General features: G+C 41.8%; 2 protein-coding genes across 6 annotated transcripts in view; one reads left to right on the forward strand and one right to left on the reverse strand.

Moving 5' to 3' along the window:
• RO60 (Ro60, Y RNA binding protein) overlaps positions 1–2,797 on the reverse strand; it is a 16,018-nt gene extending 13,221 nt beyond the window's left edge. For 2 of the 3 annotated variants that reach the window (XR_015773336.1, XM_005533503.3), the window contains exon 1: positions 1,823–1,961. The gene's annotated coding sequence lies outside the window, so the exon portion shown is untranslated. Of the gene's footprint in view, positions 1–1,822; positions 1,962–2,580 lie in introns of those variants that run through there. The other variant, XM_088060335.1, reaches the window with a different exon arrangement.
• On the forward strand, positions 1,908–26,269 carry UCHL5 (ubiquitin C-terminal hydrolase L5). 3 transcript variants are annotated; one of them, XM_005533501.3, is made up of 11 exons: positions 1,908–2,406; positions 3,810–3,873; positions 5,612–5,717; positions 20,822–20,947; positions 21,032–21,093; positions 21,170–21,300; positions 22,662–22,725; positions 23,819–23,921; positions 24,338–24,451; positions 24,738–24,836; positions 26,149–26,269. In XM_005533501.3, the coding sequence occupies exons 1-11, from the start codon at positions 2,019–2,021 to the stop codon at positions 26,191–26,193; spliced, it is 1,302 nt and encodes a 433-aa protein (XP_005533558.2). In that variant the 5' UTR covers positions 1,908–2,018; the 3' UTR covers positions 26,194–26,269. The 3 variants fall into 3 exon arrangements, with proteins under 3 accessions (XP_005533558.2, XP_087916462.1, XP_087916463.1); XM_088060336.1 differs by lacking the exons at positions 1,908–2,406; positions 3,810–3,873; positions 5,612–5,717 and adding exons at positions 15,521–16,018; positions 16,872–16,955; XM_088060337.1 differs by lacking the exons at positions 1,908–2,406; positions 3,810–3,873; positions 5,612–5,717 and adding an exon at positions 15,521–16,018.
• The last annotated feature ends 1,658 nt before the right edge of the window (positions 26,270–27,927 follow it).

The following is a 27,927-nucleotide window of genomic DNA, read 5'->3' on the forward strand; positions in this document are numbered from 1 at the left end:
ATCCATATGCTTCTGACACAAATCCAAAATAGAAAAGATAGTTGCAAATAGTTTTTCTGATGCTTAGCTCCTTAATTTGTTTTCCTTAGGAATGTGCTATAAGCTACAATCCCAGATTCTGTTACAATTTCCAACAACTGTCTAACACAAATTGTAAATTCTTGAAAATAGATCTGTATTTTAAAAATTACCTTTAAAATACACAATAGCTGATGCAAAATGCAAATCTCACTACCAAACAGTCACAGCAAAAGTATCAGATTTACACTTCACCAACAGCTATTGGAAAAGCACTTATTTACAGTTGAGCACCGTTTTAACCCTGTATTACATCTCAGCCTCACAAGTTCCTAAAGCTGTTCACTCCCTTGGACCCATCCCTCTCCTCTGCCCAGACCTCAAGTTTATTTTTTCATTTAACACTTGTACAGAGACAACTTTCACCCTAATACGTGGATAAACACAAATGCTCATTTAACGTATGCTCTACTATAAGTGTACTCTTCACCTGCTGAGCTGCAGCAGGGAACTTGAATTTAAAACACCTGTGGAGGATTTATCAACAATATTCTGGCTCCATAAGCATTTTCAATTTCTGAGCTACAGGAATGCAAACAGCAATTCCCAGACTTAAAAGTCCCAGACTATGAGTTTTATAACAAAAAATTACTAAACTAAACCCCATAGCTGTTCATCATTATTAATGAAAGAGAAAACTCACTATATTTCAACTGCGATATAAATTTATACGTAAAATATTACTTTGGTTACTCTGGAACAGTCTATACACCAGTTACACGTCTACTAGTAGTCAATATCTTTATGTTGCTGTACTATAGCATGATTCAGTTCCTTAAGTCGACATCCATTAATTTTGATGACTATTCCAACTTGCCCTAGCTTTCCTAAGAAATAAAATGTCTGACAAGTTTCATGGATGGATTAAAAAAACAAATAAAGTACAAAGCTTTAACAGAACTAGATTCTAATTTAAGTTCTTAAGTTTAACTGCTACATTAACAACTAATCAAACTTTTTTGTGAAATCCCATGGAATTAAACTTAGAAAAAGTCAGATCTTTTATGACAAAAAAAGCATTAACATTTTAAGGCAACATTTCAAGTTGCCTTCAAATACTTCAAAACCATATATACTTCAATCTACGAGGAACTGTATTTCCCTTCTCTGCTATCTAAATTCTGTATAAGCATTAAACTGAAGACTATAAGGAATGCCTTCTAGTTAACTGAGCAGAGAAACCACAACCATCACATTGAGCTATGGCTGTAACAAAACAGGTTTATGCTACAGACTAGCTCTGACAAGACAGTTCTTATACTCCAGAAAATAAGCACCTCTATGTCAACTAGGATGCCAAGAGAGCACTTCCCAAATCAGCAATGGAGTGATACACGACAGCAACACAGCAGGTATCCAACTATACGAATCACATAACAGCCCACACATTTCTACTGCAGAATTTGCAAGAGCCTGTCTGCTTAAAAAAAATTTACTAACTGGGGGGCAAAAGCAGCTTAGCTGACATAGCACAGAATTAGGAGATAGAAGCGCCTAAAGCGGATACCAGAAGAGCTGCGATCGCAGCTGTCAGTCTGCATAAAGACGATAAACACGCGTGACGGGGAAGCCGCGTAACACCAGAGACACACCCAGGAACACCCCGCGGGCCCCTCAGGTCCAGGTGCTATCCGGAGCTGCTCCTCCGGCCTCTCCGCATTCCCCAAGCATCCCTGCGGCCCCCCGGGGGTGGTGCAGGGACCCCGCACCCCACTCCTCCTGCAGCCCGGGAAGCGCCACTTGCCTGCGAGGCCACGGCCCGGGCGGGGCTGCCAGGGGCCGCGGGGCGATGGGCAGGGGAGCCACCGGGGACACCGAGCGGCAGCCGGGCCGCTCCGGGCACGGGGGGCGGGCAGGGCCGTCCCACTTCGACCGCCAGAGATCCGCGTCTCCCGCACCAGCCCCGCCCCCCGCGCCCCGACAGCATTGCCGGGACCCGGATGGGGCCGCGCCCCCTAAGCGGTGCCCGGATGGAACCGTGTTCGGAGCCCACCCGGCTCCTCGCCGCACGGCCCGAGGGCCCCGCAGCCGCCGTCCACCCCCAGACACCCCGAAGCTCATCCTCGAGGTGCGGCGCGGCCCTCCTGTGGCCGGAGCGGTATCGCCAGCACCCGCAGGTGCCCCGGATCCAGTCCCACGGGCTGCTTCCTGCGGCCGCCCCGCCTCTCCATGGCGGTGCCTGCCGCAGGTCCTGCCGGGAAGGGAGCGGCGCGGCTCGGCCTCGCAGCCTGAGCGGCGGCGCCGCCATGTCCGGGAGCAGCAGCGCCGGCGAGTGGTGCCTCATGGAGAGCGACCCGGGTGTCTTTACCGAGCTCATCAAGGGCTTCGGTGAGGGTCGAGTGGGGCCGGGCAGGTGATGGGGACTGTGGGGCTGTTTCCGCACCACTGCCTGCGAGTCCCGCTGTCTCTGCGCGGGGCGTCGGGCGGGCGGGGAGGGGAGGCAGTGGGCGCCCCGCGGGACTCGGTTGCTGCAGGGCCGGGAGGGCGGTGGGACACGCTTACCGAGGGCGAGCGCAGCTTCCGTGACGTCCGCGGCGTTGGCCTGGCCCTGCCTGGCCGCCTGCGGTCAGCGGAGTGTCCCTGCCCGAGGGGGCCCGGCCCCAGTGAGGCCTGTGCGGCGCGGCCGAGCCCTCGCCCCGGCATCTGCTGCTCTGCTGCGGAGCAGCTCGGCAGGGACATGCCGGGTAGAGTCACAGCGTCTGTTAGGCTGGAAGAGGCCTCTCAGATCATTAAGTCCAACTCATGACCCAACACCACCTTGACAACGAGACCGTGGCACTGAGTGCCATATCTAGTCTTTCCTTAAACGCCTCCAGAGGCCGTGACTTCATCACTTCCGTAGGCAGCCCATTCTAATGTTTAATCACACCTCTGAAAAAATTCCTCCGAATGTCCAACCTAAACTTCCCTGGCGCAACTTAAGGCTGGGAAGGTGTTTGGGTTATAGAGCCCCAGGAATGAGGACGTTTAGGGAAAGGGCTGTGCCTAGGCTGAGCTGTAGTGTTTGGCAGTGGCTGGGTAGCTTGCAAGCAGCTGCCTGGCTTTCTGGGATGTTAAATTTTGTGTTGAATTGCGTTTAAATCTATTTAAAACTATGAATATATGGTTATTACAACAGGCTTTCAGCCAAAGAACCAAAATCGTAAACATGGAGTAAACATGTTTTATTGAATCATTGTTTCTGTCATGTCTTTTTCTCAGAAATTAAATCCAGACTCACTTTTTTGTTGGTTTGTTTTTTTGTTTTTTTTTTTTTAGCTAAATATTTGAACCTTTTGGGCTCTTTATTACGCAAATGTCTTACTTTGAGTGTACAGCATTTTTGGTCTACTACCAAGGATCTTTGTCTGGAGGTAGATGTTTAAAGTTCTGCTTTGGACTTGTTGATAATGCATTTATAAACAGTATTGTTTTCAGTTAAACAAAGGACATGAGGTGAGCAGAGATATTTTAATCTCTTCTGCTTCTTTTTTAAAGGCAGCTGTGTTATAAAGACATCACCATACACAGGTTCAAAAGTTCTTGAAATAATTTCTCTCTGCCTGTCTTGTTTGTTTTTTTTTTAATCAGGGTCTATTAAAGCCTATAGATAGACTGTTCCATAGCCTGGACATACTAGTTGTAAATATTACATAATGTCTTTGTGTCTTCTTTCATAAGTCTGTCTTTATTGTCTGCATCCCTTTTTAAACAGGTTAGTTGAAGAAATCTGTATTTTTTCCTTATTTCAGGCTGTAGAGGAGCACAAGTTGAAGAAATATGGAGTTTGGAGCCAGAGAACTTCGAAAAATTGAAGTAAGGCACATGCTTTTTATTCACATTTGTCTGAAATCCCTGAAGGAAGGTGTACCAAACTCAGGTGTATTTTTGATGGACTTTTTTTTTTGTTTGGGGCATTTTGTGTTTGTGTTTTTTCATTCAGTTTCTACAGAAGTTCAGTAGGATTTTGATTTAATGGCAGTTAAATTGTTTTTTGTTAATGCTTTGGTAGTTAATCTAGCTTAATCAGGTTTTGAAAGAGATGCTGATAGTAGGTGGAATGTGGAAGTAGTTTTCTAATGATTTTGCCATTATCTTGCCTTATAGCTTTTAACAAATTCTTGGGCGAATTTCTGTTCCTTGCTTTATCTCCCTTCTTTCTCACATCCCATGAATGTTTCTTCTGTTGTCTTAAATTATTTTCAGGTACTTAGATTCCTCTGTAACTCGTTTTTCCTGCAAAACTACTTCATATGTATGTGAAGGCAAATGGGGTTTTTATAATTGATAATGACTGGTGGCATGTGGAACAATTTTGCCCTCACTAAGCAACATTAATTCTGTTAACATTTTGTCCTATGGTCTTATCCATGTTTATGTACAGGATTTTAAGAGGAAAATATCATTTAATCCAAACCATACACTTGTATCTTGGGCAAATACCCCGTATTTGTAAGATTAATCTTTCAAAAGATGCAGGAATCAGTACAGAGGATGTACTTCTAGAATTTTTGATGGAAGATATTTGACAAGCAACACCTGAATGGCAGAAATGTTGCCAGTATATACCTAAGAGTCATATATATGCTGTCTGCACCATCAGAACATTTACCTATTCGTTAAGTGACAGCTTTATGTGCCCTGGGAGGTGTGTGTCTTTCTAGTCCTGAAGGATGGCCAGCTTCCATCCTCCCTTCCCCTTTACGCCTGCAGTATTCAACACAATGTATAAACACTGGGGGTGAAAGAATATAGGAGCATCTTTGTTTTTTAACAGCAGGTCCACTGAGAGAATTTGAAAAAATGCATTTCAGACTTCTGGTCAGAGCTTAGGAAAAGTCCCTTATGCAGTACAGATATATGTTTGTCTTTTGTAGAGAAACCTTTTGTGGCCTCTTTGTGGTGATGACCTTAGATTTAAGTTGATGAATAAGTTTTTGTCTTACTGTATCTGTAGATTTTGTAAGACCCATTTCCTTTACTGATAATTCTTTGTGTTCTGGGAATACTAAATACAGTGCAACATGTAATAAAAGCTGTTTACTATTCAAGACATGCAATCTGAAAGGCAAGACACATTTTTTACTAGAAGACGAAACTGAGTTTCTCTTACTTGTTGTTAGAGATAAAGCATGAAGTTTCAGGAGAGCCCCTCTTTGAATATTTCATGTGTGTCTAGAATGATTACCAAAACTTTAGTTCCTGCTTTTGTGTATGACTGACAAACGCTTTGACAGCTCTTTATCACTAACCAATTCAAATGAGAGTTCTGCAACTATAAAAGTTGCAGTGATCAGGATAACTGGTCCTGATTTTAGAAAATTACTCGCTAAATGTTGATTCAGATTGGAATTGTTTAGCACTTACAGAAAGAAGCCTGAATTGTCTTCTGCCTAATTAAAAGAGCACATCTGAAAATTTCAGTGCAAGTTCCTGACATTTAGAAAGAATTAACAGAATTACCATACCAGGATACAGATAGGCTACAGTACAGATAATTTTAATATTTTTCATCAGTACTGGTGACCTCTTCCCTAAAAATTTTGTTTTTCAGGCCAGTACATGGGCTGATTTTTCTCTTCAAGTGGCAGCCTGGAGAGGAGCCAGCGGGTTCTGTTGTCCAGGATTCCAGACTGGATACGATATTTTTTGCTAAGCAGGTATGAGAAATTCAGTAATTGTTTAAGATATATCATGAAACATAGCTTTCAGTACCAAAAAATAAATTATTTTTTTGTTAATATGACCACAGAAATTAATATTTTGCAAGGTAGAAAGCTTCAACAAATTCTGAGAGTAGGAGCTGTGTGTTGACAAAGCAAATCAGTTTGATCTCTCAATTCAGACAAAAACAGCAGCTGTGGAAGAGTAAAGCTCTTATTAATTTGTCAGCCCTCACCCATAAAGTAACTCAGTCTTCTGTGCGATATATAGCAACTTGGTAAATGTTGTCAGCACCATGACCAAATCACTTCTTTTGAAACCACTTTCAACAACTTGTTGGAAGAAATTTATTTCGGTCCTGTTTTCATTTCTTGTTTTTCTCAAATGCTTTGAAGCTGGGAGTATGTGAAGGATAAGGCTTTCCTTTAAGGGTTTGCAGACCAATTTGGTATTCAATTGGTAAGTGTTCAATTCCAAAAGGTTATTTAAATTAGAAATAACAGGAAATATTTGTTTTGCTGATGTAATCCATTGTGTTTTATTAAATACAGAGTAGGACTGAAATTTTGTCTTAGAGTTAACAGACTGCTGTGTGTGTTGTTTACAAGCAAGAAAAGCAAGAGAATGTGACCAGAATGAAAGTAGGAGTATTTAATATGGGTGTTAATTACAAAACATTGATATCAAAGGGCAAATTATTAGGTTTTCTGTGACAACTGTTATATAGTCTAGTTGTTGAGTTTTTTAGGGTGGAGGTTTTGGGGGACTTTTTTTTTGTTATTGGATTTTTCTTGTTTTATTTCCCACCAAAAATGCAGAAGTGTTTTGAAAGTAAACTTCAGGGTATGAAAAAATCTTCACACACTTCCAGGTAAAAGTATAGAAATATAGAAAACAATGCAAATGGCCATCCTGGCCACTCTGTACCTGCCCTTCTGTTTTGTTTCTTTTATAATTGCCTCCCTGTTTCATGCTGTCATGGCTCACCTTTTTTAATGCAGATTCTCTTCATTCTTCCCCTGCTGCAGTTCTTGAGTCCTGCCAAACAATTGATAAAGTGATCAGCAGCAGTTTACTCTCATAGACATGATAACTCTCATAGACACTGGTTTAGATTGTGATTTCTACCTAACCAAACATCCTGTTAGTAGCCATGGGCTGTAGCTAAAGTACAGCCATGAGGCAAATAACTCAGAGAAAATCCTTGACGTAACTTTCAAAAGGTAGTTGCATGGTGGGAGGAAATTACTCTAATTGGGATCTAGAGAGGGATTTTTTTTGAGGATATTGTCTTTTTATATTAAAGTGAAGGTAAATTTTCCCTCACTCAAGGGATTTTGTCTTGTTTCCTGTGAGTAGCTGAGGTTGTCCTAGAATTGCTGTTCTTGTGAAAAGTTCCAAAGCATTTGTCTGCTTGCTCCACTTTTGCGTTTTCCACCCCCCTTTCCCTTTTCTGAAGCTTGACACTGTGTTTGAAGGCAATAGCTAAGAGAAGCTTTCTTGAGATTTAAGATGAGATTGCAGAATGTGCATCACAAAATTTGGATAATGTTAGATTTGATAACCAGCCCCACAAAATTAAAGACTAACAGTGAAAAGTCTTCTTTATAGTTTTCTTTGAAATACTCATATTTTAATGTGTTCTTAAACTGAAACCTCCTTTCTAATTGTCCCTTTCCTTCACCCGCTGCCTTTAAAGAGAGTGTGCTGGAGTGTCTCTTAATTTTAGCATAGATAGCAGTTTCTAGAAATGTTGACTCTTACAGTAGTACTGCCTGGTTATTCCACCTGATGGCATGGAATAGAGGTTTCAAAAGTCATTTGCAAAAAGTTTAGAATTAGTATATTTTTAATTTTTTGACCTGTCAGTCCAGTGCAGTGGCTTTGCAAAATTAAAACATTCCTTATAGACATATATATGCTTGTGTTTCATATCAGTTCAGTTTTGCTTGGATTGAGCTATTGTGACTGAACAACTAGAAATAGGTACAGAGAAATTATTATTAAAAGTCAACTGCTTTGGATATTTTGGAGGAACTTGTTTAATACCAGTTCATCTCTGGTGACTTTCACACTGAAGAAGGTTAGCCTGAGTTAGAGATCCAACTTGACGAGCAATGTTTTGAGGACTTACAGTGTTTTCTTCAGTGAGTGTCTGATCTTACGATTTGCTTCTGATGAGAGCCAGGTGCAGTGAACTTCTGTGAGCCAGTGAAGCTCACCCCCATGCAGTTTTCTGTGCCTATTATCTGGGCTGGTCTCTGCTGTACCATGAGATGTGTCTGTTCAGTGAGTCTGTACAGGACAAAACGGGTGACAGGTAAGTGAGAGAACAGGAGGTTCTTCATGGCAGTGCTGAAGTTACTGCATTTCTCAAAACCACTGTCTGAATCTGTCACCCTGAAAACTAAAGCCTTCTGATGTTTTCGTAGTTCTAGTTACTTTCCCATGAAAGTTCTATAAACATAGGTTGTCTATCACATTCCTTCTAAGAAACGTCTTTTGATGGATGTTTCGCATGACCAGTGTGCTTGGGAAGGTGGTAACTGTTGTGCTGCCTCAGAATGAGGTGTAGTGACCCGGTTCGTGGGCGACACGACGGCTAAACTTACAGGCCTGTCGGGCTAATCACACGCTAACACCAATGTGGTGGACGGTGAAGAGCGTTTATTTCTGGTGTGCAAGGATTTATATGACTGAAATATGATGACGTAATCACCGTGACATTATGGGTTATGGAACTTCGGAGAAAGAGGGGCCCTATCTTCCTGTACAACGCGAGATCTTCCGATCGGCGTTCCCTATCTGACCTCATCATCTCCCCCCCTCTCCATGAACAGAACTTTACAACTGAATGACTTATGTAATTAACAACAAACCGTGAACTGGTTAGTAATGAACATTACCGCGGTGTGTTAGTACGAACTATCATGCAAACTCAGGTTAACTGTCTCTGTTCTAAATATAAAATGTCAGTCTTATCTAAACGGGTTTTTATAAACTGGGCTAACTTATTAAGGAGACAAGGACCAAAAATAAGTACGAACACAACAACGATAACTGGTCCTGCTAACGTGGAAACAAGGGTAATAATCCATGGGGATTGGTTGAACATTGAACTAAACCAGTTTTGTTGAGAGCGTTGCTGGCTACGCTGTTCAAGCCTTTGTTGTAGCTCTGCCATGGACTGCTTGATTTGCCCTGAATAATTGGCATAGAAACAACACTTCTCGTCCAAGGCAGCACACAGACCTCCTTAGTGCATGAGTAAGATGTCCAGTCCTCATCTGTTCTGCAGCACGACCTCTGCAAGGGAGTTGAGGGATCACTCCAAGTTGGAGATAGACTCTTGGATTCTGTGCAGGTCTTCATCGACCGTTGTCTGCAGTTGGGCTAGACCTTGGTTTTGAGTCACTAGGGCTGTGACACCTGTCGCTGCACCTGTTGCTCCTAGACCTAACAGTAGTGCAAGGCTGACGGTGGTAATGAGTTCTCGTTTTTGGCGTGGGAAATCTCCTGGTGGTAAGGTAATTCGTCTCCAGGGAAGTAAAGGATCCTAGGGACAATAACCACTTGGACACAGAAATCGTTAGTTTCATCAAAGTGTTTGATGGAAATACATGGGGTGATACCTGTGGAGTTACAGGCCCAAATTCCCGAGGTTGCTGGAATTACCCAGGACTCAGTCTTATCTAGAGTCACAGGAGCGCCACAAATTTCTTCATGGCATTGTATTGCCTTTCTGTTGCCTATGCAAACACCTTTGCCCGAAACTTGCTCTAGTGTGATTCCCTTGCGAGGGGTGTTCCACAAGCATCGCTTGGGGTCATTCGTTCTGGAGTAGCTGAACATGGCATTAAGGGCTACCCTTTCGTAAAAGGGCGGGTAGGCATCATAGCAAAGCCAACAAGAACGGGTAAAGTCTGGCTTTGTTGCATTTAGCGATAGAAATGCGGCATTTAGCCTGCGATGAAAGAGGGCATGAGACGTCAGTTTGAGCGCACCATGAAGTGCTGATGTGGCACTAGTGAGGCTAGGCGTGGGATTGCTGTTTATGTGATTGTATTGTTGGGCTACAACTCTGTTGGGTCCGAGAGCGGTATGGTGTGGTGGTGAAGCTCTGATAATTTGAACAATCGTGTTCGGATCTGTATCCCAACTAGGAAGGAATACTGACCACTTTCGTCCTAGTGACCAGTTGGTGTCTTGAGGTTGCAGGACTGTTACATTTAGGTGGGAACAGCTTCCTTTAGCAGTGATCATACCGCTCTTTCCAAACATGGGCCGCTTGCAGCCTTTGGGCCAAAAACCCACGTCTAGGAAACTATCTCTCTTAGCTGGTGTCCACTGGTTACTGGTGACGATGGTTTCACAACCCCAATACCCACAAAACCCGTACCCAGGATAGGTGCAATAGCTTTTACAGGGGTTGACACTAGGACACCAGTATGTTCCCCAATTAATGTAGGAAAAAGGTTTTCCCTGACTAGGGTCAATTCCTATTCCATCGGTGTTAAATATATCACTAATGTGAACGATGAAGCTAGGGGCATTAGACACAGTTTGGGCAATTACTCTACCGTCCAAGGGATTGCAATGTGTCCAGGTGCACGGCCGGTAAGGATGTACATCCAGTTCTCCCTGTCCAATGCGAGGCAGGCTTAGAAACAGGAAAACACAAAGGCACAGACGCTGTCGTGAAACTGCCGATGTCCATGTCAAGGACGAGAAGCGAGGTCGACATGGAGGATTATAGTGGTAGACCTGTCAAAAGAAACTCTGAGGTTTCATTAGTTAAGTTATACAGCACAGGCTTTATTGATTTTAATGGACACCACTTAATAATGTTATCTTTCTCTACTGCGGCATACCCCCGACCTGTCAGGACCAATTTCCACCCTGATTCCCAATCTCCCAATTCATTTCTAATTTTAACTGGTGGGCCTTCTTTCAGTGCTTTGGTGGCCCAATGCTTTTGGGAAGGGGATTGTGCTTGATCTCCCCTGGGGAACTGGTTCAATGCTAGCATGGCAGTGGCTAGCAAGCGTGGCTGTTCTGGCGGAGGGATGTTATTGGTAAACCCTTCTGCTTTGGCTAAGGATTCCAACATCTATTTCAAAGTTTGGTTCGCTCTTTCCATGATGGCTTGACCCATGCTGTTGTATGGAATGCCCTGTTTTGGGGTGATGTTCCACTTAGTCGCGAACTCTTGAGTTGACTTGGCAATAAAGTTTGTGCCGTTGTCTGTTTTGATTTGTTTTGGAATGCCAAGCCATGCCATAGCTGTTAGCCAATGCTGAATTGTTGCCTTGGAACTTGTCTTTGCATGTTGGGTTGCAACGATCATGCTGCTGTATGTGTCTACTGTTACAACGAGCCAAGCTTGAGGCTTCAATATTTGGCAGAGGGTAAAATCTGTTTGCCAGATCTCAGAGGCCTTGAGGCCTCTGGGATTGATCCCACTAGACCACAAGGGTGCTTTCTGACAATGAGGACAAGTAGCCACTATGTGCCTGGCGTCTGCTATAGAGATGTTGCATTTCTTGACCAGTGCCTTGGCTCCAACATGGAGTTACTCATGTAGTTGTCGCGCATCTTGTAAAGTCCAAAGCCCTTTCTCTGCAGCATCAGCCTTGTCATTGCCAATTTGAAAAAATCCCTTAACAGGGTTATGGCTGTTGACGTGTATCACAGATACAGTGCCTTGGCATGAGAAAAGTGCTTCTTCTATCATGGCAGCAGCAGAGGATGCTGAAATGCCTGGTCCAGACATCGCCTGACAGAGCCTGGCAACGAACATGGAGTCTGTTATGATGTTAAGGTGCTCTGATGGGAACAATCCGCATGCCAATACCACAGCAGAGGCTTCCAGGAGTTGGACAGACAGTGACTTGTCTCTCATTTTTACGCATTGCCATAGTTCTTGTGTCCGCCACACCACTGCTGCGGTAGAGGTGGCTGAGGATGCATCGGTGAAAACGGTTGGTCCAGGGAGTGGCCGGTCCATGACCTTCTGTGGGAGGTCAGCGTCTGCTATCGCTAGCAGCTGAGTCCATGTAGGTTTAGCGGCATAGCAGAGCTCTCCTGCAAATCCGAAAAGCGCCAAAGCAAGATGTTCTGAGATTGCTACCGACGATGTCGAGATCTGCTTCCAGAAAGGCAAGTATATTTTTGCAGGCTTGAGACCTAGGCAGTTCAGGGCAAGCCTTCATGATGAGGCTTCCGAGACATTCCACACCCAGGGTAAACGTGCGTGAGGCTCTTCCGAGAGTCACCCATTGTACCGGTTGCGCTTTATCGGGAGGTCCTTGTGCCAATGCTCCTACTCCCCCCTCTCTGGTAAAATGTACGTATAAGTCCAAAGATAGATTTGGGTTCCATCTATAGAGAACTGTCGTGGACAACTGCCGTTCGATGAAATCGAGTGAGCGCGTGGCTTCGTTTGAGAGGGTTTTGGGCTCCCATGGATGCTTGCCTTGAAGTAGTGTGTACAGCGGCGACATGACTTCTGGTGGGATAAGGATGACATTTCGCAACCATTGTAAGGATCCCACTAACTGTTGCACGTCGTGCAGCGTCTTGGGGTTGCGACGAATCTTGACTGCTGGGGGTGTCACATAGGAGCCGGTGATTTTCACGCCTAAGAATGTGACTGAAGGACCTTCCTTTATTTTTGCCTCTGCTATTTCAAAGCCGTTGGTCTTTAGAACCTCGGAGATAGCTAACACAAGATTGTCCACATGGTCCAGCGTCGGCACTGCAACAAGGATGTCATCCATATGTTGGATGATAGTCGCTTCTGGGTTCGCGGATCGAATGGGCGCTAGGGCTCGGCTCACAATGATCTGGCATATGGTTGGAGAGTTGATCATTCCCTGAGGAAGGACTGTCCAGTGGAAGCGCAGATTGGGCTGTTGACCATTAGGGAACACGACAGAAAAGGCAAATTTTTCTTTCTCCTGGTCATGCAGGGGAATGGAAAAGAAGCAGTCTTTGATATTGAGTACCGCACACGGTTGGTCCGTCGGGACAAAAGAGTTAGCAGGTAGTTGTGTCTGTACAGGACCCATAGGTTGAATTTTTCTCTTGACAGCGCGTAGGTCATGAAGCAAACAAAAGCCTTCACCGCTGCGTTTAGGTATCACGAACACTGGTGTGTTCCATGAAGAGGTGGATGGTTCGATGTGTCCTCTTTCTAACTCTTGCTGGAGCAATTGCAAAAGGATTGACATTCGAGGCTCAGGGATGGGCCACTGCTTGACCCACACTGGGTCAGATGATTTCCAGGTTAACTTGATCAGGGTTGGTGGGTATGCGGCAGTGGCCCTTAGGGTAAATTTGTCACCCTAATTCTTAGTTGTGATAGAGCATCTCGTCCTAACAGAGGTGGGATGTTTGACAGGACATAGACACAAAGGCTTACAGTCTTTTCAGGCCCTTCTTCAGTATGCAGGGTTATTGCTATGAACTCTATGCTCCTTTTGGCGACTGAGACTCCTCCGACTCCGCCTACGGTTGGGGCTTCTTCTGCTTCCCAGCTTGGAGGCCAATACGTTTGTGGGATAACAGTCACATCGGCACCTGTGTCTATCAGGAAAGGGACGCTGATCGCGAGGTGGTTCGGTGGATTTTTCCAGGAGCCTGTCATGGAGCGACGAGTAAGCTGTTGGCAGATTCCCCATACTACTGGGGGGCTGTTGCATTCCACTGCCAGGGCCACCCAAGGGTTCCCTTTTCCACATTGCTCTGTTGTCCCGTGGCCCTGGTTGATCCTTGTGCAATGGGCACTGGCTGAGCCATAAAGTTGGTTGCTTCTCGTGGAGGCATTGGGTTCAGAAGGTGTTCGCCCCATTTGGGGTTCCCATAAGTGGGCCGCCGAATGTCCCAACTGGGAGGGGGCCTCGCGTGGCCCATTGGTCCCCTCCCCTGCCCGTTTCCCTGCTTCCTAGACTTACACTCTCTGGCAACGTGTCCTTTTTTGCCACAGACCCAACATGGTCCTCTGGGTTTGCCTTGCGGTGACAGGCCAGAGGTTGGCTGGTTGCAGTTGTGTTGGCTCTGAACAGCCATGACCTCTGCTACAGTGGCGTGGAGTGAACCTAGGCGTTCTTCCCTTGCTACATGCTTAATCATCGCCTCAATACTCAAGTCGGGCGGCAGTGAGCGCAAAATTTCTTTGGTGGCTAGATTGCATTGCTGGCGCAGACAGTCGGCGACGACTGGGCCTTTGGCTTCTGCCGGCAGGTTGGAAGCATCTACGGCAGCCTGAAGCCGGTCTACAAATTGAGTAAAACTTTCACCCTGTTTCTGCCTCATTGTAGACCATGGGGCAGGTTTGGTAACTACCCTGCAGACCGTACGAATGGCTTCTCGGGCCACACGAGTTGTGACTGCGACCTCTGGGGCTCTCAAGTTCTGGGCTTGAGCTTGAGGTGTGACCATTGTTGGATCCCTGCCTGTCAGCCGTTGTAAGCTGGACCCCTGTAGCGGATGGTTGTCCCCTGCTATTTTTGCTAGCTCTTTTGCGCAATTGTCTTCCCACTCTTGTTTAAATACTATCATTCCAGCACCATCAAAAATCATCCTGCATGTCTGTTTGATATCAAAAGGCAACATGTCGTCGTTACCAAAGAGCCCATCAATTAAAGTAGAAACCATAGCAGAATTTATTCCTCATTCTGAAATGGCTTTAACAGTTGCTTGCACATCCTTGGGGTTAACAGGGGAATAGGTCTTTTGACCATTCACTTCTCTCACTGGAAATGCTAGCACTGTGGGAGAAGTCCATTCAGCACATGCCGTTTGGATCTCCTTCCAGTCTGTGAGTGGCATGGACTCTCGTGGGAATGATGTCACAGATCCCCTAGGTTTAGTGAAATTTATTTGCATGCTATCAAAGTCCGAGTCCAAGTCAGAGCTCCAGCCGGATGCATGTCTAAATGCGCGCCGCTCTGTCGGTGGCCCCAGTCCCTTTCCGAATCGGTGGAGGAAGCCGAGTGGTAGTGGGCTTCCGGGCTGCGGTGCTTTCTGGTGGGACTCTACCCTCTCCCTTTCCCAGGGACGGGTTTTTCCCCTCCCTTTCTCCGCCTTCCTTCCAGCGGGGTCTTCTCCTTACAAGGAGATACTCTAGGGCACGATCCCTGATTGGACCGTGAGCTCTCCTCCCCTTCACCCTCGGCACCGTCCTTCCCGTTAGGCTTCCGATCGCATATGTCCGCGCAAGTTAGGCACCCTTCGCTCCGCCCCTTGCTGCTCACCCATGCGCCATTTCGCGGCGCGTATGGCAGAGGCCTTTCTCCGACATCTCCAGGGCCCGCGGTGTCGGGCGTGCCCCGTGGCTCCATGGCATCGGTACGCCCCAGCAGCGAAGTGTGTTCCGCAGCCAAACCCGCGTTAGAGTTGGGCAGGCGGGACGGCGACTCGGGTTGCCCGTCATTAGATGGCCACTTAGACTCAGTGGGGCAGTCAATAAACGTGGTCTGAGTGGCAGCTCCTACCCCCACCCGTGGTGTAACCTTTAAACAGCTTTGAGCTGCCTTCCAAGTTTCTTGTTCCTGAAGCGCTTTCCGTAGCGCTTGCGTAACTCTCGCCCGGGTTTTAAGGTACTTGCTGGACCTGAAGCACATCACGTCATTCGTGAGCTCCTCGGTACACCTAACCCAGCAGTCTGGGTGTAATATATCTATGGGATCATCGATAACGCATAATTCTAACAATCTGACAACCACGCATTCAAAATCCTTTGATTTGCAGTCTATACCCCACTGCTTGTGCAGTTGCGAAACTACCTTCCCGAGCGACTGCATCTCGGCAGTACGGGAGCGTCCTCCCCACTGAAGTCGGTCCTGCTGCTCCAGCCGTCCCTCAGCGTCCGGCAAGACTCCTGAACTCCGGCCACTCGAACCTGTGTATGGGGGAGCGGTCCCGGGTTTCAGCACCACTTGCTGCCTCAGAATGAGGTGTAGCGACCCGGTTCGTGGGCGACACGACGGCTAAACTTACAGGCCTGTCGGGCTAATCACACGCTAACACCAATGTGGTGGACGGTGAAGAGCGTTTATTTCCGGTGTGCAAGGATTTATATGACCGAAATATGATGACGTAATCACCGTGACATTATGGGTTATGGAACTTTGGAGAAAGAGGGGCCCTATCTTCCCGTACAGCGCAAGATCTTCCGATCGGCGTTCCCTATCTGACCTCATCACTGTTGTAACACTGAGAAGCGTTCATGTGAATCATTTCATGTCCTTTATTGTCATGAATCCTTCTGAGTCACCCAGGAGCACAAAGCAAGGTGAGCATTAGTATTGAATATTTGTATTATGAAAGACCAAGTCCTCCCAGCCATTGTGCAACTGGATTCATGTTTATTTTTCATTTCCTCTGTATGTTTTAAGCCAAATTTTATGCTGGCTTTGAGGGTCTTTCCAGAAGACCTTTTTCTCCATTACTAAACTGATGGAGTAAAATTACACTATGTTCATTTGTAGGCTGGAATCCCAGAACAAATAGATTGGTTAGGGCAATTTTTATGACATTTAAGATTATTGATCTGTTGATCTGTATCTTCAAAACTCTCATGACACTGGAGCCTGAAAAATCTCAGCAAGTTTTTGCCTCTTTTTCTTTTCTCACACATTTTTTTCTTTTAAATGTTCCAGTCTAAAGACATTTGGTACAATTGGTTTTACTGTAGACATGTTTTCAAGTGTCTTCCTGAATCCTGTGTGAGCAAGTCAAAGGTTACTGTTAATATATAACAAGAGTTGAGTAGATGAAATAAATTTTGTTTCTGTTCAATTTTTTAATGTGTTCAGTCTTAAAAATTGTTTCATTGTAGGGAGCTTTAGTTAGAGGTAAAAATCTGCAGCACTGAAACTGTCCAGTAAAATATCTTTAAAATTGCATTAGGAAGCACCATTTTGGCAAGAAGCTTATGCATGCTTACATTTTCCTCATTTCTACTTCCATAGTGATGATGTAGTTGAATGCCAAATGGCAACTAGATCTTGTTCTAAGTTAAATCACAACTATGTTGGGGGGTTGAATTTTGAGTTCTATCTGGTATGCATGCATATTAAAGGAGTTTTTTTAATGGTCACTTTTATGTGCACTCATGTTAAATTTGGCCTCCCTGTTATGCCTAGGTATGGTTTGGTCCTCTAGTTGAGGCCACAGAACTCTGGATGATCTTACATACCCTTTGAGCTAGGATACCTAGGCACAATGAGGTGAGTTAAGGATATAATTTTAGCCTTAACTCTGAATTTCCTGATTTCTGTGTTGCTTCAATGGGATGTGCTGTTTTCACACACAGTGGATACATGATTACATCTGCTCAATGTATTCAGCTCCCTGCCACACTCTGGATTCTCTGCTGAGCACTGCAAAAGTGTCTTTGGACAAAAAAGAATGACATGTTGCACACCTGAAACTACTTATTTTGAGTTAATACATTTTTCAGCTTTTAGTATGGAACTGTTGGTATCCTGCCTTTCTTTGGTGCCATGTATTTATTTTATTTTGCATTGTCATGACAGAACATTAACGTCATTAATTGTGAATACCTTCAAAAGGAGTAGCTTATAAATTATACTATATTAATTATACTAATTGATAAGAAAACAGTCTCTGGTTATGTTCATGGCACTAGGGGAAGCATATGTATTTTTTTTTACATTTATAGTACTTAACTGATTTCAAGCTCAAAATTTTTGACTCTTTGAGACTTGGTAGCATTAAGATAGACCAGATATCTGTGTTAAAGCTGAGTTTGGTGTAACAGATAACTTACAAGAATTACAACTTCAAGACAAAACAAATCAGAAAGAGATTTTTCAGTACTGAAGATAGCTGTAGAAAGATTATATCTTTACTCCAACAAAATTAAAATGGAAAAAAGTGTATCGGTTTTCTAAACAAGAATAAATTGCAGAACTTTGTGCTAATGATGAATTTTTCAGTTGAGCTCTGTAAAACCAACTATTCTGTACTGTTGGGATGTTTAGTAAGTGGAGCCCAGGAATTTGCTGGTTTTACTACCAATTGGAGCACAGGCTTGTCCATAGCTTTTTTGAAAAGCAAAATGTATAATCCATTAGGTAGAAGATGTGAGTCAAGAATTTCAAGTGCTTCTGCCTAAAGGTGATCCAGAAGGTCAAATTTGATCCCTAGAGAAAGGTGCATGCTTAGGAAGTAATGCATCTTACTTAGAGAGTAGCCTAATCAATTGGTTCCTTGGTTTGTTTTAAGCTGAGCTTCACTTGGGGGTAGGTCAGTCTTCTCTTGATACATTTCTTTGTGTGTATGTATGTTACAATTTTCTTTAAAATATTGTTAAATACACCTTGGACTTTTGCCTACAAAATCTTTTAACTATGACTGCTTTAAGTTGGAGTCTTGTGTATTGATCATTATAATACCTCACCAAGACATCCTGGACAGAAATATCTAGGCAAGTGTTGGTTATTTCTGGACAAATACAGAAAATCCTCTTAATCTTCAAGTCCAAATAAAAATGTTTTGGGAACAACCTGTATTTATTATCACATTACCTAAATGCAAAAAATGTTTTCTGCTAATGCTGAGGCACCCTAATTAAGAGATACACTGGAAATTAGAGATACATATCCTGAAGGATTCTCTAGGTTGTGTGTGGAGCAGTGCTGGATGGGCTGTGTGCAGTGATGGCATTGTGTCTGTGTGACAAATCTGGCACTTGCCCACATTTGGTCCTGCAATCACATCCTCCCTCTGCACTCTTCACCCTGCCTGTGAGCTACCACTAGCTAGATATTCCCTTGTTCCATCTTGGTAGTTCTCCTGTGTCATCTACATCCAGGAGCACACTGGATTTTTATGCACATCACCTGCATTTCCTTCTAGTCCTCTGCTATAGGACTGTTGTTGCTGCCTTTTCCTTACCTCCTGCCTCTCACTTGACTGAAGTTCTAGAAGGTATTTCTGTAATGTATTTCCATTTCAACAGCTGGAGGCTGTTGCTTTCAGATGTGCATCTTTTGCATATTGTTTTCTAGCAGTCAGACTTTCTTTACCTTGGCCCCTATATACTTATCAGACTTGTCTCATTCTGTAGTTGGAATACAAAATATGCTTAAAGGCCAATATTTGATGAGCCCATTAATTCTTTGGCAAGTCTAATCTTTTCCTCTGATTTAATTTTCTGTTTCAAACTTCTGTATCCTGCTATTCAGTAGTTTCCATGTTGATCTTGCCTCTAGGCACAAAATCTCAGTAAATTTCCCTTTCTTGTTTTCAAGCCATTATTGTCTGTAAAGAGAGCAACTCTTGATTGTTCCATCTTGATTTTTCAGCAAAATTAGTCAACATTTAGTCCTGTCCCTCCTATAATGCCCTTTATTACTTATAATTTACAAATAAAATTTGCTGTAGTGACTCTGCTTTCATTTTAACAGCTCTATTCTAACAGTGTGTCAGCACAGGTGTCTGTACCTTCTGCTTCTCTATCAGCTTAATTACACTGCATCAGCTTCACCCGCTCTGATCCGCTTGAGATTTCCCTGCTTTTATCCTACGACTACTTTACAACTGTCTCTGATTACATATTTTAGTTGTATCTCAGAGAGTCATTAGTTCTTAGGTTTTTTTTTTCTATATTACAGTATAATTCAAAGTATGCTATTCTACTAGTCTGGGGGTTTGAGTTTTTCTGCTGCTGGTTTGTTATTTCGCTGCCCTTGATGGATTTTCCTTGTATGTCCTTTATTTTGCATCTGTGTATATTCTAGCCCTTAGCTTGAATACCTGCAGTTGGTTTGAGTTTTGGCTGCTGTAATCTGCATGTGTAGTTGACTCCCTTGATTACCATTTAGATCAACTAGATTGTATTTTTCTTAAATTAAGAAGTGTTTTATCATTTATCATCTACATACAGATATAATCTGAACTGAGGACAGCCTGAAGTATAGAAAATAAATTTATGATGTGGCTTTTAGTATTAACAAACTAGGTTTTCCTTTGTTAGGACTAGCCTTGATTGTAAAACAGTTTGTGTTTTCTCATTTTTTTTTCTCCTTTCTTGATGGAAGTCGTTTCACATTCATGGACCTGGACTGATTCTCATTTTTTTATACAAAATTCACATCCTCTCTTTAAGTTTCAAGTCGCATTTTCAATTGCAAAATAGTCTCAAAGACTAATGATACATTACTCTTTCCTAACCTATAGCTCTCTGGGGAAAAAAATGCTAATATAAAATCTTGCATTATGGCCTCATACTACTTGATGACAGTGCATTTAGATAAATCTCAAATTATGTTTAATAATCCTTGTAGCCTCTTTCTTTAAACACAGTGTTTTAGTTTGGTTATTAGTAAACAATATTAAAGACGTGGCTTTAATATGAAGGGGGTTGTTTATGTTTTTTAAAAATGGAATATTTAACAAACTAGTCACTGTCAAACTAGGAAACATTAACTAGAAAAGGATAGGTATATTGGACAAGTGTATTATTCAGCTAACCATCATTTAAACAATCTCTACGTCTTTGAACACTTCTAGTTTTATTAGTTTATCCCTAGAATACTTGAAAATTTTTGTCCAATAAAACATTTTAATAAAAATTTTAGGTTCCATAATCTGCTTTGTTGCTTCAAATTACATTTTTTTCACCTCCTACTCCTAGTAGGAGATCTCATTATTCGAAGGACTTTTCTGTGGAGTGTTGACTTTTTTTTAAGGGCGTAAATAAAATAACACCATTTGGGCAGCTTGCTTTGAATATTATTGTGTGTTTTTCCACAGCGATCCGAGGATTTCCACTTTTCTTCTATGCCTTACATTAATCTCTTTAGAGATATGGTGAGGCAGTGGAATGACAGTTTCTGAGGATAGCTGTGAAATACAAGTTTTATCAGTGAATTGTATATGACAACCATGCAGAGCTGATTTTATGACAGCAAGGGCTTTTCTGTAGCTACCCAGGCAGCAAATCCAGTCTGTATTAGGGTGCAGCTCTTATGTGAATCAACATAGAAAGTGTGTGTTTGTAAAAACAAACAGTTTGGAGTGAACTTTTATCACCAGTGCTGACCAAATTCTCCATGCTTTTCTCTAGGTCATAAATAATGCCTGTGCAACTCAAGCCATAGTAAGTGTGCTGTTAAACTGTGCTCATCAAGACATTCATCTAGGAGAGACCTTGTCAGAGTTTAAAGAATTTTCCCAAAGCTTTGATGCTGCAGTAAGTGACCACTGTTTTCTGCATTTTGAGTGTCATGGTGTTATAGCTGTGGTGGTTTACAAGTGGTATTTTACTTCCTTTCAGATGAAAGGTTTGGCACTGAGCAACTCAGAAGTGATTCGGCAAGTTCACAACAGTTTTGCCAGGTAACATATGTTTTAAATCTGGCCAAAATTTGAGCAAATTCTTTTTAATCTAGGGGGTTTTAAATTTTCTTTGCAGACAACAGATGTTTGAGTTTGATGCAAAGTCTTCAGCAAAGGAAGAAGATGCCTTTCACTTTGTAAGCTATGTTCCTGTTAATGGGAGGCTATATGAGCTAGATGGCTTAAGGGAAGGACCAATTGATTTAGGTAACATTTTACATTTTTGCTGAACATCCTTTATATTGACAGTGGCTTTTTGCAACAAATTTGTCATATGTTATAGACTCAAAGCAAATGATTTATTAAACTAAAGAATATCCTGAAAGTTTTCTGAATGTGCTGTAGGCTTGTACTTCCTTGCAGTCATTTGTATTGTTTTAGCTTTGTTGGTTTAAAAATACAGTTTTCTCCCTGCTTCCTCCGTATCGCTGATGCTTTCTGTTTTCATTTAGTAATCAAATTATCAGGTCCTGCAATCCCTTCCAAAACCTTGATAGTTTTGTTTCAAGAGAGAAGTTTACATAAAGGGAGAATGTATACAGCTTACTCCAAGTATTTTTTTCCCATTATGTGGCTTGTGTTTGCACAGTGCCCTTTTTCTTCTTAAGATAGCAAGTGTTTTCCTAATGGTTTAAAATAGCTTTATTCTCTGTAAGATGGGCTTCTGTTTTGTAGTCTTTCTTGACAGGTGTGCCCTGTTGAGTCTTGAAAAAGCTCTGCACTGCCTATCATGTATCTGTACTTTAGAGTCTGATACATTGTCAACAACCTTTTCCACACTCCATTCCCAGCATGTTTTCCCAGATTTCTTGACAATTTTATTTACATTTAGGCTGAGCAACAGCTTGCTGCTTAATCTTGTCTTTAGTCTGTCTAGATATACTGTACAGTCTGCCTTCCTAACAGTAACATCATTTGTATGGTCAGAAGATCATGAGTCTCTAAATTTACTTTAAGGTCTTGAAATTGCAAAAGAGGCATTTTCAACTTAGGAAGACACCTGTAGGTATTGTGTCATATATCTTGAAATCAAGTTCTCTATCATATATCCTTTTATGTTTTTTCTTTCTGCCTGACTTTTTAACATTATAGTTCATCTACATAGATAAAATCAAGAGTTAATATTAAACAGCTGTACCTGTCCATAGTGTACCTGTCCATTTTCCTTTGCTCTACTTCAGTGTTGTCATACCAACTAATTTCCCTTGTGTCATAAAAATCTTACATAACATGCTTTCCCCCACCCTTTTATTTCTTGTTACTGGCAAAACAAATGTTAGATGCTTATGCTCTTAAAGTTTAGCTTTGTTCCGTTGCTTTGGCCACTGTGTTATCTTTTAATCTATTTAATTCTGTTAATATTAATAAAATGTCTTCCACCTCTTGATAAACCACCTGAGTAATTTCAGACTGCACTAGCTAGGGAAAAACTGCTTATATACTCTGAAGTTGCTGTGTAAGCCTGAATTACACGAGTTGACTTTGCAATAGATTTTGCAATTACATTGAATATTTTTTTTTGTTAAATTTTGCAAAGATGATGAATTTTTTTCCTGTTTTTTCCCTAGGTGCATGCCGTCAGGATGACTGGATTAGTGCAGTGCGGCCTGTCATAGAGAAGCGCATACAAAAGTAAATGGCTGTGATGCCTTTAAAATATAGCACCTGACCTATGCTTAAAAATTCTGTAGTCTTAATTTCCTTCAGTTAAAGGATTTCCTCCGAATTTCTAAGTAATGACACTTATGCATCACTTTTTTATGCATATCACTGTGTGACTCAAGAACCTGTTGCCCAGCATGAGGCAAATGTGATGATAGATAAATCTCAGATACACTGTGCTCCTGCATAATTAATCCAAGTAGGTGTCTGTGTAGTGAAGAGAGATCCTACGAGTGCTCTGGAAAAGAAGATTGTTATTCTCTGTTACTCAGCTGTGGATCTTTGTGAGTGAAAGCTAAGAGTGTTATGACCATGAATAACGTTTGCCTATGCACTTAAAAATACTAGATAGTACATACAACTGTTATTTAGAGATAAGTTTTTCTTAGGAATGTGGCTTTTCTTAGTAATTTAAGCTAGAAAAGCATACTATGGAACTTTCCTTCTTCTTAATTCTCATTCCAAACTGCAGGCCCAAATTTGTTAGAAATAAACTTGATTTTATGCCATTTTTAGAAAACAATTCTAAGTTTTTCCCTGAGGACTTTGTTTTTTTGTAAGCAAAACAGGACTACCAAGTTGCTTTTGGAGACTGTAACCTCCAAAGGGCCTGCTAGTCTAAGTGTTGAATGTACTACTTACACTATGTGGAGAAGTCTCCAATATTTTCTGACAAGTAATAGTTATGAGAAAGTAATAACTATTGTGTGAAGCATCTTCTGTAAGTGAAGCATCTTCTGTAAGTTCTGTTGTCATATTTTCTTTTTTCTTTTGGACAGTTTCAGTATTTGTTCTGTGACCACAGACAGGAATAGTAAATTCTGGGGAAAGAAGGTTATCAGGAGTTATATATTGGATAGAATTAATTTGTGGTTTGATTTTATTTTATAAAAAGATTGTATCTGTAGCACAACTTAATTTAATAGACCCATTTAAAATTTTGTTTCCATGAACTGCAGTCCTTAAAATGAAATCAAGGAGAGGGCTTTTCAGTTGTCATGATGGTAACTAATTTTGAAAGTGGTTTGTCTTTGTTGCTTTTTTTTTTCTGTTCCTCATTTAGATACAGTGAAGGTGAAATAAGGTTTAACTTGATGGCTATTGTGTCTGACAGGAAGATGATATATGAGCAAAGGATTGCAGAGCTGCAGCAGCAACTGGCAGAGGTAGGCCATGGAATTGAAATTGCTAAAGTAGTTCTCTGATAGTTGTGTGTTGACTTCAGTATTCATTTCCTTTCCTTGCTCCAAATGGTGTAGCATTAAAAAAGCAGGGAGTGATTGCTGGAGATCTGTCCACACTGTGTGGATGCACTCAGTGCTGCAGCTCTGAGCTGAGCACTCAGCACAGTGTTGACCATGTCATTTTGACTTTCTGCCTTGACTCATTCGCTGTGGTGCTGGAACTGTTCCTTTCCCAATACCTGCTTGTAACTAACTGCAGAAATTCCTGGAATGTTCCTGTAACGGTAGATGAAACTGAATCTTTCTGTGATAGAAATACCCTCGAGACAAAACTTGCTTTAAAAAAAAAAATTAAAAATGGAGTAACATCATCCATTTAAATTTTTGTTTTGTGGAAGGAGGAGCCTATGGATACAGATCAAAGTAGTAATATGTTAAGTTCTTTACAATCAGAAGTTGCAAAATACCAGATGTTAATTGAAGAAGAGAACCAAAAATTAAAAAGATATAAGGTATGTAGCCTTTGCTTTTCTGATTAAATTATTGGAACAGTTGTAAGAAAAAGCTAGCTTTTATTTATTTTTATATATATATATAATATATTATATATATTATATATATAATATATATAATATATATAATGTGTGTGTGTATATATATAATGTATATATAATGTATATATGTGTGTGTGTATATATATATATGGGAGCTTTGCAATTAATCTGAAGGAACTGGATGGGGACTAGAAGATAGTTCAGCTATATAATAATTCTGTTAATGCTTTTAACTTATTTTTAGATCGAAAATATTAGAAGAAAACATAACTACCTGCCTTTCATCATGGAATTGTTAAAGACTCTAGCAGAGCACCAGCAGTTAATACCATTAGTAGAAAAAGTGAGTATTTCCTAGCTGATAGTATATTGCTATAATTCTTCATACCTCCTCTTTTAAATAAACAAGCCCATGTCATTTATTCTTCCAAGATCTTTGGCCAGGGAAGGCTCCCCACGGTCCTGTGGCCGCTGTAGCAGGTGGTGACTGCGTAGTGGCAGCCGTGGCACAGTGCTGGGAATTCAATCCCTTCTTTCTCATTGCTCTCGTGCTCATTTACTGGCTTGGGTTTCCCCCTTTCTAAGGTATCTAGCCATTAATATTGATTTACTGCTAAGGTTTGTATTAAAACTTTAAGTATGTCTGCCACTTTGGCAAGGTTATTTAACTGGTCAAGTACTTGAATTGTACTCAGATCTGTGCTGGTGTGCACTTAAGCTTGAATGCCAGAGGCAGGATCCCTGATTTTGTAGTCACTGAAAAAGGATGTCTGAATTAGTATAATGAAAGAAGAGCTGTATATTATTTAATGAGTGCATTATTTAGCTGAATTTATTTAGGGAGGTAAATTTGCAGGCTCACAGTTTATAAGAAATAAAGCAACCAAGCTGCTTTCAACAAGCAAATGACCAGTGAACTGGTGGTAACAAATCTTAATTCTAAATCACTGAATTTGATGCTATTCTCTACAATAATATGTGATAACAAGCAGCAGCCTAATTCAGAACTAATGTTTTGACAGAAAGTTGTTTGCCTATATTGCTTGGTTTGTCCCCTCTTCTTGCCCAATCTGTTTCTTAAGTAAATTCTTAAGGAAGAAAATGCCAGTTCCCTATCAATTTGAACTATTTATGATTGATACAAGTTATGAGAATCTGTCTGCAAATATTTCGGCAGGAACTTTTGTGGGGAGTTTTTCCACTTACTTGAAAGATCTAAACCACTAAGATCTTGTTTTGTTTCAGAGTTCAGTTTTGATAATCTATATATCTGAATGTGGTATTTTCTTGTGACATAAAATATTTCCATTAGGAAGAGTTTTTTTCTATGTTAAATGAAATTGGTATGGAGGTATGAAAAATGAAAGTTTAAATTATGATTTTAAAATAGTGCTTTTCTCCTACTGAAGTTATGTAATCTCAGCTTCTCTTGCATTATTTATTTAAACCTGTATTTATTCTTAAAAGGCTTTATATACTAACCTAATAATATAGTAGTAGGATGCTTCTGAAGGGTCCAAATTTACATTTAAATTTTTCTTTTTCCAGCATATTTGTAATATTCAGAAATAAAATGGGTAGTAATTCAGAGCTCCAAAGCTCAAAGATGATCTTCATCTTTTCAAAGCTTGATGCTATCTCCCCTTGTTTCCTAGGCAAAAGAAAAACAGAATGCCAAGAAAGCTCAGGAGGCCAAATGAAGATGACTTTGCAAAACACATACTTGCTTCTCTTACTATTTTCATGACAACAAATAAAACTTTTCATAAACTTCAATTTTTGTCCAGTGCACGTTTGCCAATTGTAATGGTTTGTCTTGTACTGTTTGCATGGGTCTGACTCTTCCTTTCCCTATCTTGTGCATATATTACTGCTGAGCAATGTTTATATTCTCCTGGTCACATTCAGTATTTAACAGTCTGTCTGATTGCTGAAAGCTTGGGAAGTGGACCCAGAAATGAGCAAGGAAAATGTCCCCATTTTGTCCCACTTGAACATGATAATGATCCAAATGCCAGAGGTTTAAGTATAAGCGTGAGCTTTCTTTGCTCATCCCTACTAACAATCCTTTCCAGTTGTTCAGTGACATAGCCTGTGTCTGTGTTTTTATGAAGTATGTGTCTAATTTTTTTACAAAATGGAAAAGTATGAATTTAGCTGTAGAAACATTTGCAAAGACCAATGTATAATCTCAAAAGAACTGCATTGCTTTAGTAGAAAAGATAATAAATATTCCCATTTTTATTTTGGCAAACTTTTTTCTGTGGTATTTTATTACAGGATAAGATGATTAGGATATAGAGGTCAACAGCCTTGTGACTTGAGTATATGCGTTCTAAATCTGAGGTAGAAAGAAGACACACTATTGTTTTGGAGAGTTAATATTCTTGGATAAAAGGTATTCCTCTTTTGAGGTGTGTTCAATTTAAGTCTTGAAAGCAGTGCTTTTTCTTTGACTTTTAGAAATAATATAAGGGAAAAGATGTATCAAAGATTATTGTTGATGACTATTGCTGTAGAAGATGTTTGAGCTGTGTCCCATGCACCAAAGGAAATACCCAGGGAACAGAGTTCATTGGGTATCCTGACACAGTAAATGCTGCCTGAATATGAGCCGTGAATAGATTGTTTTGGTATGGATAGCTGTTGCAGCTGGGTCTGTCCAACCCCCCAGCTCTGCCAGCAACAATCCCAGATAGACGTCCCAGGGAGTTCCAGGCAGTTTCCAGGGACAACCCTTAGGAACATGGCCTGTGGTTTCAAGTGATCAGCTCTTTTAGAAGTGATTTCTGCTCTTGCAGTGATCAGCTCAGATCAGCCGAGACAGCTCCGTTCATGGGTTACCCCAGCAGCGTGTGGCGTTCCGCAGGGTCCTTTTTTGCAGGCTTCAGCGAAGTGGGCCAGTGACAATCTACCCCTGAACAGGGCAGAAGCCGGGGCTTATATTGGGAAGGGGACCAATGGTCTGAGGCTGGGGTAAAATGACCAATAGTTCCCAGGGAGATAACATGGGGTCCTGAAGCAGGAAGGGGTTCACCTAGTCACCACGACTAGGTGGTTTTGTCTTAGAGGGCAGAGCTCCAGGGAGGAGACCTGTCAGAGGATTGGGCTCCCTCCACAGATAGTAACAGACTATTGCGGCAATACACACTGAATTATTGTCTTGGTTCTAGAAGACAGGTGTCTGCTAGGGAGAGCAGGAGCCTCCCTTGGGATGAAAGCATGTAGACCCCCCTCCCTCTGAATTATTATAATTTTGAAATCAAGGAGCTTTCAGGCAGAGATCTGGGGATAGGAATAACAGTTCTTTACTAGTATAACCAGGCAAACAAACAACAATAACTACAGCATTAACAAGAAAACAGAACCAGGGACCCCGTGACAGCTTTCTCGGCTGAGAAGGATGGAGGAGAGGCTTTGTTTTCACAAACCCC

This window comes from Pseudopodoces humilis, chromosome 10 (assembly GCF_049639895.1).
Source record: "Pseudopodoces humilis isolate 2021_Gansu_Grassland_sample_001 chromosome 10, ASM4963989v1, whole genome shotgun sequence".
In the NCBI taxonomy this organism is placed as follows: Eukaryota; Metazoa; Chordata; class Aves; order Passeriformes; family Paridae; genus Pseudopodoces; species Pseudopodoces humilis.

Bases quoted from the DNA above. Each gene is read 5' to 3' on its own strand.
- UCHL5 (XM_005533501.3), top strand. From the start codon at position 2,019: ATGGGGCCGCGCCCCCTAAGCGGTGCCCGGATGGAACCGTGTTCGGAG. The intron at 2,407-3,809 runs GTGAGGGTCGAG...TCCTTATTTCAG, and splicing joins CGAGCTCATCAAGGGCTTCG to GCTGTAGAGGAGCACAAGTT. The intron at 3,874-5,611 runs GTAAGGCACATG...TTTGTTTTTCAG, and splicing joins GAGAACTTCGAAAAATTGAA to GCCAGTACATGGGCTGATTT.